Source organism: Ambystoma mexicanum, chromosome 8 (assembly GCF_040938575.1).
Source record: "Ambystoma mexicanum isolate Mex_15411 chromosome 8, UKY_AmexF1_1, whole genome shotgun sequence".
Classification (NCBI taxonomy): domain Eukaryota; kingdom Metazoa; phylum Chordata; class Amphibia; order Caudata; family Ambystomatidae; genus Ambystoma; species Ambystoma mexicanum.
The window spans coordinates 305079300-305091157 of NC_090929.1; the positions used below are offsets into that span (position 1 = coordinate 305079300).

General features: G+C 44.8%; 1 protein-coding gene across 1 annotated transcript in view; it reads left to right on the forward strand.

The window, feature by feature from the left end:
* LOC138471859 (ficolin-2-like) overlaps positions 1-11256 on the forward strand; it is a 522856-nt gene extending 511600 nt beyond the window's left edge. Inside the window, exon 10 of the mRNA XM_069609718.1 lies at positions 11116-11256. Coding sequence (XP_069465819.1) covers positions 11116-11159 — 44 coding nt within the window. The 3' untranslated portion in view covers positions 11160-11256. The remainder of the gene's footprint in view (positions 1-11115) is intronic.
* Positions 11257-11858: the final 602 nt, after the last annotated feature.

Here is an 11858-nt window from a genome sequence, read left to right on the forward strand (position 1 = left end):
AGATTTGATCTGATTTTTGGAGAGAATTTTTCTTAAAGGAGTCCCTACTGAGTTGGTATTGGATAACGGAGTGCAGTTTGTGTCGGAGATGATGAGAAATTTTTGTGTGGTTACGGCATTGTACATACCAGGACAGCATTATATCATCCTAGAGCCAATGGGTTAGTAGAAAGAGTAAACAGATATTTGACGGGTTGATCCAAATGGCAATGCGAATGGGACAACCATGGAGGCAGGTACTTAATCATGTGACATGGAGTTACTTAACTATGCCACACTCAATCACGGGTGTTTCTCCATTTGTGTCTCTCAAGGGAAGAGAATCCGGGAAAAAGCTTTGCCCAGGGTTGTTGGGTATGGCAAAATCAGTTGCGGTGGACAGAAAGGAGATAGTGAGATTAGTCAGACATGGACAAGAGAGGAATAAAGAAAAATTTGATAGGAGAGAGGGGGTGAGGATTCGAGAGTGGGGTGTAGGGGAATCAGTGTATATCAAAAATCCTAGGTACACAAATAAATGTGTTGAAAGTAGATTTCTTGGTCCCAAAAATTGCTGCAGTGAAGAATGGAGTAGTCATTCTTGAGGTCCAAGGCTAGGTTAGCTAGGCCCACTGAGGTACAAGGGATGAGCGAGGAGGACAAACAAATTGTAAGTGGAGGTGTGAAGGAGGGCGATAGGCAGAGGGGTATGGTTGTGGAAGGTGTGAAGAAAGGTGATATGCAGAGAGGTGTGGTTGTGGAATCTGGTAATGGTGATGGGGTCATTCAGAGAAGGAGGGTTACAAGAGAACCTGTTTGTTTAGGGGACTATATACGTTAATTGAAATGTTTTAAAAATGTTTGTTGTTTGAATAATCTGTTTTGTTTTTGGTTATATTAGTTGTACTCATATATGCTTTGTCATTTTGTTTTTTTCCTTGAGGGGAGAGATATGTAATGACTAGCAAAGGTTCTGCTGGTAATGCGGGTCCTGTCTCTGTCCCGCCCACTGTTGTTATTGGAATGCAGGGGTCCCCAGGCAGATACAGGGACCGTTGGTGTGAACAGAGGCCATGGTGCTCCGGGCGGGCCTGTTACAATAAAGACTTCTTCAAACTTACTATTTCGCCTCCATCCAGTCCTTTCCTAATTCTTTCTCACTAAACTACCAATATAAAGAGATGTGAACTAAAAATAGAATGTGTAATGGTGTTTTCATTGTTAATCAGCCTGTTTCCAAAGGGACCTGCTTTAGACAGAGACTACTGTACTAGCAGATATAAAATGAGCTTTCCTGCTTATTTTAACAGGTTATTCCATGGATGTACATCGCAGTATGCCTTTCACCACTTGAGATCAGGATAACGATCCATATGACCGTAACTGTGCTGTGTGTTGGACAGGGGCCTGGTGGTACCACAAATGTTTCCATTCCAGCCTGAATGGGCTATACTCAACTGTCATGAGCGGTGTCAACTGGTGGAGCGTCAATCACAGCTACTATTCCTTCAAAACGTCTGAAATGAAAATTCGCCTTGTTTAGCTCTTGGACAATTGCTATTTATGCTGATGGATCCAACAAAAATAGCACCTTCTGTTTCCAATTAGAGCTGACCTGTAGAGGTACATGTTCCATTTCAAATGGAAATGCATGTACTTTCAAAAACCAATTGCAATGTGTAGATTATTACATGCATACATGTACAGTTTACTAAACAATAAAGAGTTTGAACCAGAAATCTAGCATTTGGATATATTTAAAATGAAAATGCATTTTAGACACATCTATTCTCATGCAAGGGTATCACGTTGGATGTATTTTCTGTAAAATCTTAAAACACATTACCACAGCACACATGTTCTCTCTCAATACTGGCCAAAGTAAATGAGATTTTATCCACAAAAGACACGATTGCTCACCATGTCATTAACTTATAAATCCTCCATATTGCGGTCAATCGAAAAGAATATTTTAAATGTTTAATGTGGGCATGTAACAGGTTAAATAGACCCGCCCCTTTTTGATCATCATGTTTACAACTTTTTATTAAACAATTTATCACAAGCTGCAGTATCAATTTTACACAAATATGACGCAATGTTATAGCCAAAAGGCTCATGACTAACATGTTTTGAATTCTGTAATTACAGGTTTTCAATTTCAACCTACAAGTGATGTTCCTAATATTCCCCCGTCAGTCCCATTGAAGCTACCTGGCAGAATACAAACCTGTGAAGGCAGGCTGCTATCCTCAAGAGGCTCTCCCACAAATGCCATCCCTTTATAAGGGGCCTCCATGCTCACTTTCCCATGGGCTATAAGAAGAGTTGGTCTACCTACAATCATTCTGTTCTGTTTGCCGTCCTGAGCGCAGCTCGCCCAGGTGAGCACAGACTGGGCAAGCTCGTCTTCTCCCACCTCCAGATCTTCCTGGTTCCTATGATCCCTGCTGGGCTCATATAGTGTTTTTTTGTCTTTCTTGGATTCAAGACCCCCGGAGAGAATAGGGGGGCTGCCAAGGTTGGATGAGACTAGGTAGCTTTGCGTGATCCCACCATTGCGGCTCCATAGTGGCCTGCAGTAGGGTGAGGCTCTGCAGCGCTACGAGGCCATGGATCAGAATCATGCAGAGGTTCTCTAGAGATGTTTTTTCATCCCGGTTTCCCGCCGTCCATAAGATGTCTAAGTAACAGTGCCAAGCTTTAGCAGAAAACTCTGCAGATGTCCTTATCTCCTCTCAACGAAACTCAGCAACTATATTCCTGAACTGCTTTTCACAACAATCACCCCACCTTCAGAAAATAGCTACAACTCTGGTTATTCAGCTTATACCAACACCAAAGCCCAATGCTATTAGCCCTGGAGTGAGTCACTCTGCCACCACCTGCTCCATTGAATCCCAGATGTGTGCTTCTTGTTGGTTGACAGCATAATATGATGACTTCTCTTGCTCTCCACTAGAGGGAAAGTGACCCAATGTGCTGTTAGAGCCATGTCATCAGTCCTTTGTCTACTTGTCCACATATTCATGATGAGCTAGACTTTTCCACCCTCTGACTTCTCGAAGGCATTTATCACCGCAAGAACTACTCTATCTTCCAATGAAGGTATAACCTTGTATGAAAAGTAAGTCCAGCAGGGAATTTACATGCAGGCCTCAACACTTTTTTTTTTTATTTATTGAACATTTGTATGGCGCCTTTGCAGCAGAATGATTTTCCAGGTGCCACAAAACAAGAAGGACGGCTGAGCGGGGGGGGGTGGTGGTACAGAGGAGACAACCACAATAACGGTACTACTAGGCCTTGTGACATTCTGATCATGCAAGTGCAGTATAAGAAGTTCATGGGAGGGGGAAAGATAAAGGCGAATGGATAGGGAGAGGGTGAAGAAGGAGAAGTGCCGATGGAGGTGGCCCAAGGGGCTCAACAAGAGCTAAAGGGTGCCCAGGAGGGCAAGTGCCAGGGGGAAGACTGGGTTAGGGGTTAGTAGTGCGAGGACAGGAAGTGGACCAGCCTCAGAAGACTAGTCAGGGAAGGGTACCTGAGGGCAAGTGCTGGTTGGAAAGGGTGCGGATGAAGACTGGTCAAATGAGGGCCTGATCCCAGAAAAGACTCAAAAAGTACAACAGTCAACCAGTCAAAGTTTCAGGAGGAGACTAGCAGGGGCGGTGGTGAGGGAAGGAGGAGGATGAAAGGAAGGCCTTGAGAAGCATGTAGAACTTAAGGAGATCCGGCTCAAGTTGGAGAGGGGCAGGGAGGCCGTTCCAGAGGGAGGCTCTTGCCGAAGCGATTGATATACACCCCACTCTCGGCTTGGAGAAACATCTGATCTGTAGAGAGTTGGAGCTAGAGGATTGAAGGACTGTAGCCAGAAGGTATTTGGGGAGAGAGAGATGGATGTAGTGAGGTCCCAGACCCCAGAAGGCCTTGTGGATGATGCAGAGTGTCTTGAATGTGATCCTTGCACCAACCGGAAGCCAGTGAAGGAATTTGAGGGCTGGAGAGATGCAGCCCCTGGGCTTGAGAACTAGTATACATCTTGCAGTCCTATTATGGATTAGTTGAAGAGGGCGAAGGGAGGAAAGAGGCAGATTAAGGAAGACGCTGTTGCAATAATGAAGCCTTGAGAGAACCAGAGCTCTGCAGACATCTAGTTTCTGGGGGAAGGTGAGGAAATGGAGAAGGCCTCTGAGGAGGTGAAACTGATAGTGGGCCTTCTTCGCAAGTGTCATGATCACTGCTTCCAAGGAGCTAGGACCAGCCCAACGTCCTTGGAAGCAGGCCCCTAACCTTCATCCTAGGCACCAGCCGGTCCCCACTGGGATCTTTTGGACCTTGTCCTGGTGCCGGTGGCACCAGGCTCATCAAAGTCACTGGTCCCGGCACTGGAAGCGCCGGGCTCATAATTTGTATGAAGATGCTTGGGTGGACTTACCTGCAGCAGACCATGCTGCTTACTTACCAGCCACATAGGAATCCTCTGTGAGCCGGGACTACTTTCTTACCTGGGTGGGGCAAGCTCCACTCCCTGGATACAACACTGGAACTCTTCTGGAACAGGAACTCTTTTCTTACCTAGGCGAGGCCGTGGAGGAAGACGCCTCATCACTCCAAGGCTATTTAAACCACACCCGATTGATGAAACGTGCTTCGCGTTATTCTGCATCTGCAGCAGAACGCTCACCGTGTCTGTTCCAGTTTTCTTCTTTCCGATCCTGAACCTGCAAGAACAAACGCTTACCATTCCTGTATCCAGCCTTCAGTAGCACCTGCAAAGACAAGAAACAACAGGTTAGCACGGCGACCTTCACGCGCAGCGCTTTCCTCACCTGATCCATCGGCAGCTACCATCTCTTCACGCTGCTCCTCCGCCTGTGAAGACAAAAGCATAGTTATTCCTGTGTGGAATTACTTACCGGCACTCCACGAATTCCGGTTTTCTTCAACGCTGCAATCCTGCACCTGAAAGACAAAAGAAGAGACATTAGACAGGTATTTTACTTACGCGCCATCGCGCCCGCCACAATAGGGCGCCTGCAAATACTCCGGCGTTCTCCAGCGTCTCTTCAACACCCGAACTCACAACTGCAAGGGAAAAGAGACAGTTAGAGAGCTTTTGAAAAGCAGGCAACCGGCATTTACTTACGCATTTCCAAGCGCTTCATTCCAAGACTCTGGCTCGAACTTCGGCTTTCTTCACACCATCTTCTACCTCAAGAGCCCTGCAAGCCAAATAGAGAAAGCATTATACAGAGCCCTGTTCCACAATAACGTGCCCACGCACCTAAAGACTGTAAGGACTTAAAAGGTGTCCGGAAACTCACCGTTCGTGCAGTTAACGACCGTAGCAATCCTCTGATGTCAAGAGGCCTACGTTTCACCCAGTGAAGGAACTGGCAACGGCACCCTGCACCAGACGCAGATGGAGAGTCCAGCATTCACCTATCTAAGGTGAGCACGTTGACCTTGGGGCTCCACGGAAAAGCGAGGAAGGGAAAGGGAGAGAGATACCCGACAGCCCCAGATCATTAACCCCATATTCTTTCACCTGCAGATATCTCACTCTTCGAGTTAGACACACAGTGCGAAGAGGCTCAGCCCCGGAAGCCAATCGAGTCCTGCACTTCACTTTTCGAGTCACAGACACCATCCTGCCAAGACCGGCGCCTCCGTGGGAATCAGGTGAGCGTTACAGCAAGGTCATCTATTTGAGTTGAGAAGGAGAGAGAGGAGTCGAAAATGACACCCAGGTTTTTAGCCTCCCATGAGGGAGAGGGAAGGGCACCCGAGGAGAGTGGCCAGAGTGTAGGAGGGAAGGAGGGGGTGGGAGTTCCAATGAGAAGGATCTTAGTCTTACTGGTGGTATGGCAGAGATCGTTAGCAGCACACAATGTCCGAATAGCAGTCAGACATTCAGGAATACGAGAGGAAGGTGTGGAGGAAGAGGAGAAAAGCTGTGCGTCATCAGCATACCACTGGAAATGAGGAGAGAAGGTGGAACTCAAGTGGGCGAGAGGGGCAACGTAAATGTTGAAGATCCACGGCAAGAAGAGAGAGCCCTGAGGGACACCGAAGGTCGATAGTGTAGTAGAGGAGAGAAAAGGGCTAAGTTGGACTTGGTAGGGCCGCTTAGAGAGGAAAGAGGTCACCAAATCCAGTGCCCGGTCCATGATGCTGGGGTGTATCATGGAGCCGATTTATGAGGATGGAAGATTGACTATTTCAAAGCAAGGCAGAAAAAGAAATGGAGTCAATGTTTGAGAGCAGATCATCACTGGTGTTCAGGAAAAGCAGTTTCCGTGCCTCTGGCTGCTCTGAAGCCAGACTGGTGGCCGTGGAGAAATCCAACAGATTCAGTGTGGTGGATTATTTGGGAGATGTAACTTCTCCAGGAGTTTGCCCACAAAGGGGGTAGTGGAGATAGGGAGGTAGTTAGCTGGGTAGGAAGGGCCGCAGGCGGCTTTTAGGTGGGGGTCCACAAGGGAGTGCTTAAGGGGTCAAGGAAAATAGCCAGCAGCAAAAGAGTGGTTACAGAACTCATCCAAGGAGGGAGAAAGAGAGGCAATGTTGTTCTTGATAGTTCTAGAGGAGCATGTAAGCACCTGTTTGGAGGAGACTTTCTTAGAGCAGACTGTCTTGATAACCTCATCAGCTGCTACGGCTGAGAATGAGGAGAGTTAGAGGGGGGAACAGGAGGGATCAGGGGAGTGTACATGCTGGTGGCGGAGGGTCATAGAGGAGAGAGAGAGGACAGGATGTCCTGAGTTACGGTTGTGACATGGGAGGCCATCACTGTGTATAGGGCCTGAGAAGAAGTGGAGACTGAAGTAGGTTTGGCAAGTTCCTTACAGATTTTGAAAAAATCAGCTGTGTTGTTTGTGGCCCCAGAGATGCAGAATTGGATATGGGCCTGCTTCTTGGAGCAGATGGAGAGTCTGTATTGCCTTTGGAGTAGGCGACAGGTCAATTTGTCAGAGGATGTGCTAGAAGCCAGCCACTTCCGTTCCGCAACTTTACACTTACGTTTCTGCGAGGCTAGGTCAGAATCATACCAACTATTTTGTTTGTCAGCAGGCTTCATGCAGATCCTCATGGCAGGGGCAAGGATCTCAAGGGTGTTGGAGATGGAGAGGTGAAAGTTAGTAAGAGCTGAGTCAGTGTCAGAGTGAATATTAGGAGTGGGGGGAGTGAAGGAGGTGGCCAAAGCAGCTACTGACACTCGCTTCATCGGTCGAATGACGGAAAAGAAGACTGACAGTGCGGGCAGGGGTTTAGCCAGGGAGCCCAGGAACTCCAGATGTGCTGTTAGTAATGGTTATTTTTTTAATTGATACCGACATTAACTAATGTCAATGTGATTTAAAAGTTTTGTGGACCATACATTAGATATTGTACCTCGAAAAAGACTGATGTGGTCGAAACACGTGTCGACAAAATCAGTATTGACCATGGAATAAACACTTCTTTCATCACAGTTTATATATGTTGACAAGTTTTTTCATTTTATTACAATTTCTCTATGTCAGCGCATGTACATGGAACAAATCCAATATCTATATCTTCATTCTAAGTAGGGGCAGCCTAGAGTTCCATAGTCTGCAGCTGAACAAGGAATCTGACACATTTTCTCTCATCTTAGCCACAGCACACTCGCTCCTAGTCACCCCAAACATACCTGTTGTCTTTTAATCCGATTAGACTGCATCAAGCCAACATGCTTATTCAGCAATTTCATATTTTTACAATTCCAACTAATTAAATTCCATCTCTCATTAACACAATGCCACCCTTGAAGTTTGTTGTTCCTAACATAACGAGCGGCTTGTAATGGCATATTCAGTACTCCATTTTCACTATCAGAATTAAACTGAGCGTGAGTTCATTCTATGTAAGGTTCTAAGCTTTTCTCCCTAAATACATAATACGTGGAACTGGAATGATGATTGTTCCACCAAGTGAGGTTCATAATGTCTATAATTCTATTGATGTAGAGTAGGATTATGCATTTAATTCACATAATTGCGTAAAAACAGGCAATGTAATTGCTAGACTGCTATAGGGAAAGTGATCTAATTCCTAATGTCCTCTCAAAGAATCCTCAGTGAAAGAATAAACAATCCACTATTCCAATTTGGAAGAAGTACACACATTTTAGTGCACTCTACTTCTGGTTAGGTGTTGAGCAGTAAGGAAGAGGGTGAATGGATAGAAGGACAGGAGAAGTATAGAAAGGTTAGTATTCGCTACTGCTGGACAGGCGCAACAATAGGAAAAGATGATGATTGCATAAAGGACTGTTTAAAGGACCATGAAGGGGAATGAAAGAGAGAATGTTGTGGGGGGCACGGGCATTATGGAAGTGGTAGTATTTTGTTTTGTATATGCATACTGTAATGATCTGAGTGGTTCATTATAAGAAAATAATTGCTTATTATTTTTATCATTAATTTTAGCGTATTTATTGAGCCCAGATCTAGCTCCTGGAAGTAACAGAGAACTTTACAAATCGTAGGGGGAAGGACACGTAGCGGGAAGCAGGGATACAAGCAAGCTGTGAGGGGTAGGGTAGGCAATTTGCAGCAAGAGATATACAAGCAACCAAGGGAGGAAACAGTGGGGAGCAGATCTCCTACTCTCAGGTAGGCTAGGGAGCAGAGCATATTAGGGAGAAACCATTCCCTAGAGAGGAGGGTCTTGGGATCCTTTCTGAAATGTAGATATGAGGGAGTCGAGTGTTCTCGGGAAGGAGGTTCAAGAGTCTTGGGGCGTAGACAGAGGAGGTCTGTCTTCTGTTTCTTTGCTTCCCGCACCAATAAAAGTTCAGTTCTACACATGTTGAGATTCTCTGTAAGGTAACTTTGTAACTTCAGGGTGACAGCCTTGTAGATGATGCAATGAAATTTGAAGATTAAATGTACTTTCTGCAGGAGTCAGTGCACTTTGATGAGGGTCAGGGTAATGTGGTTTAAATTGCAAAGCCCATGCAGGACACATCTCTGGGTGCCAGGTTAGTTGCCAGAAAGCCTTACAAAAGGTCATCACGTTCATAGAAGACCAAGACTTGGACAGAAGATCTGAAGTTTTTTTTCTGGGTTGAAGGGCTTGATTTCCTGCAGCAGTGAAAGTTGGTACCAACCCGGTTGTGTTGTTTGAAGGAGAAGTGTCTGTTGATGTTGAACCCAAGGGACTTGGTGCAGGTGGCCAGGTAGGATGTGAAGCCCTATTTTAATTCTTTTATTTTTATTTTTTTTGTTTTAAGCTCAGACGTATCTCAGGAGCAGCAGAGCTCTGTACAGAGTGTCGGTAGCTGGTATTTGGGCTGGCATCTCATAGGACTCCCTGGAGGGGATTGCTTTTTTTCCGGTGGGGGCCTGATTTACTGCCAGCTCTTGGCAGATTCAACATCTGCAAAGGGTATCCATTTTGTTCCTTTCAAGCCACAAAGCTACTGATTACAGCTCAAGTGTCCTCCTGTCTCTACTAAAGCTTGTTCACACAAAATGTGGCTTTGAGGGATGCTAGGGTGGCAGTGAGGTTTTTCATAGTGAGCTTCGAAATTAGTCCAAGTAGTTGAGACTTTGTGACATGGGATGTGTAGTAAGTGTGCTGTCAGTTGTGGCATTGGTGTCTAAGAGTTGGACGATCTTCCTGATCTTGTTGATGAAGAAAGACCTGATGGCAGTGGATTTGTCGATGGAGTGCAGTAACGGTGGGCCGGGCAGGGGGTGGATGAAGTGCTGCATGGTTTTGAAGAGGGCTCTGCTTTCATTGCTGGCATTGGCTGTGGTGTTTGGGCAGTAGCTGGCCTTGGCAATGGTGATCAGCCACCATTGTCTACCATGCACTTCCTTCGGCAGTGCATGATGCAAACTAGGGAGGCTCCATGCTATGCCATAGAAAATGGTTTCAACTGACTAACCTTCCTCATTACAATGAAAAAGCTTGATTCTATTCAGTGGGCCTCATTACGAGGTTGGAGGCAGCCATGGCGCTATTAGCTATTAGCGCCATGGCTGCCTCCAAACTCGTTTCCGACTCCGCCCTGGTAAATGGAGCAATTACCTGTCCATTCCAAGGTTGGCAGGACCAGTAATTCCCCATTCACCAGGGCCATTCCCCATTCCCATTTGAGCCTTCATAGGGCTCAAGGGCTCAAAATGGGGATGGGGAAGGTGCTAATGGCGGTACCGCAAACTGCAGTACCGTTATTAGCTCCAGAGTCCCTTTGCGGGTCCCATCCTTAACGCCTGGAAAAACCAGGCATTAAGGGAGGACCCCCAAAGGGAACTCGTAGTAGGGTGGTAAGGGATTACTGGCACCGGTGCCCTTCCTGGTGCCGGCAATCCCTTACCCCCCACCTCGTAATGAGGCCCAGTGTGTTGAGACTGGAAACCCTTTTACAAAATCTAAATAACAAAGCAAAACCTTTTAATTAAAACAATATTTTTCAAAACACCAAATCATTATGCATGTGTTTATATTCTAAGGCATCAACGATCATGTTTAAAAATTGTACAAATCATGAACCGTTTTGATCAAAAAGGTAATTTAGAGTATAAAAACATGCATAATAAGTTGGTAATTTGAAAACACAAGTATTATCATTAAAAGCCTTAGTAGTGTCAGCACACTAAGTACACTCAGTTTTTTTTTCTTATAATTGACTTAATTTGATGTAATAACAGACAGGAATGACCTTGACTTTCATTAGATGAAAAGACATTGATAGGATATTGTGCAGTTCACACCAACACCTATACCATTAACCACATTATTTAGTTTCTTTTACTTGACTTCTCTGCCTCATTGTTGAATTCCATTATGACTCCCCATGATTACACATTTCTCACTGATCACCATTACGAAATGTGCATATGTTTCATTGTAAGAACGTCTTACCTTTCTTCTTTCTTTGTCTTTTTGCTTTTGTCATTGTTGTGCTTAGATCCTCACTTGTATTCCTTGGTATTTGTAATGCTATTCTTTCTCACTAAACTACCAATATCAAGAGATGTGAACTACAAATAAAATGTATAATGGTGTTTTCATTGTTAATCAGCCTGTTTCCAAAGCTTTATTCGGAGACTGCTGTACTAGCAAATAGACAATGAGCTTTCCTGCTTATTTTAACAGGTGATTCCATGGATGTACATCGCAGTATGCCTTTCACCACTTGAGATCAGGATAACGATCCATATGACCGTAACTGTGCTGTGCGTTGGACAGGGGCCTGGTGGTACCACAAATGTTTCCATTCCAGCCTGAATGGGCTATACTCAACTGTCATCAGCCAGAGCGGTGTCAACTGGTGGACCGTCCATATAAACTACTATTCCTTCAAAACGTCTAAAATGAAAATTCGCCTTGTTTAGCTCTTGGACAATTGCTATTTATGCTGATGGATAGCAACAAAAATAGCACCTTCTGTTTCCAATTAGAGCTGACCTGCAGTGGTACATGTTCCATTTCAAATGGAAATGCATGTACTTTCAAAAACTAATTGCAATGTATAGATTATTACATGCATACATATACAGTTTGCTAAACAATGAAGAGTTTGAACCAGAAATCTAGCATTTCGATATATTTTAAATGAAAATGCATTTTAGACACATCTATTCTCATGCAAGGGGATCACGTTGGATGTATTTTCTGTAAAATCTTAAAACACATTACCACAGCACACATGTTCTCTCTCAATACTGGCCAAAGTAAATGAGATTTTATCCGCAAAAGACACGATTGCTCACCATGTCATTAACTTATAAATCCTCCATATTGCGGTCAATCGAAAAGAATATTTTAAATGTTTAATGTGGGCATGTAACAGGTTAAATAGACCCGCCCCTTTTTGTTCATCATGTTTACAACTTTTT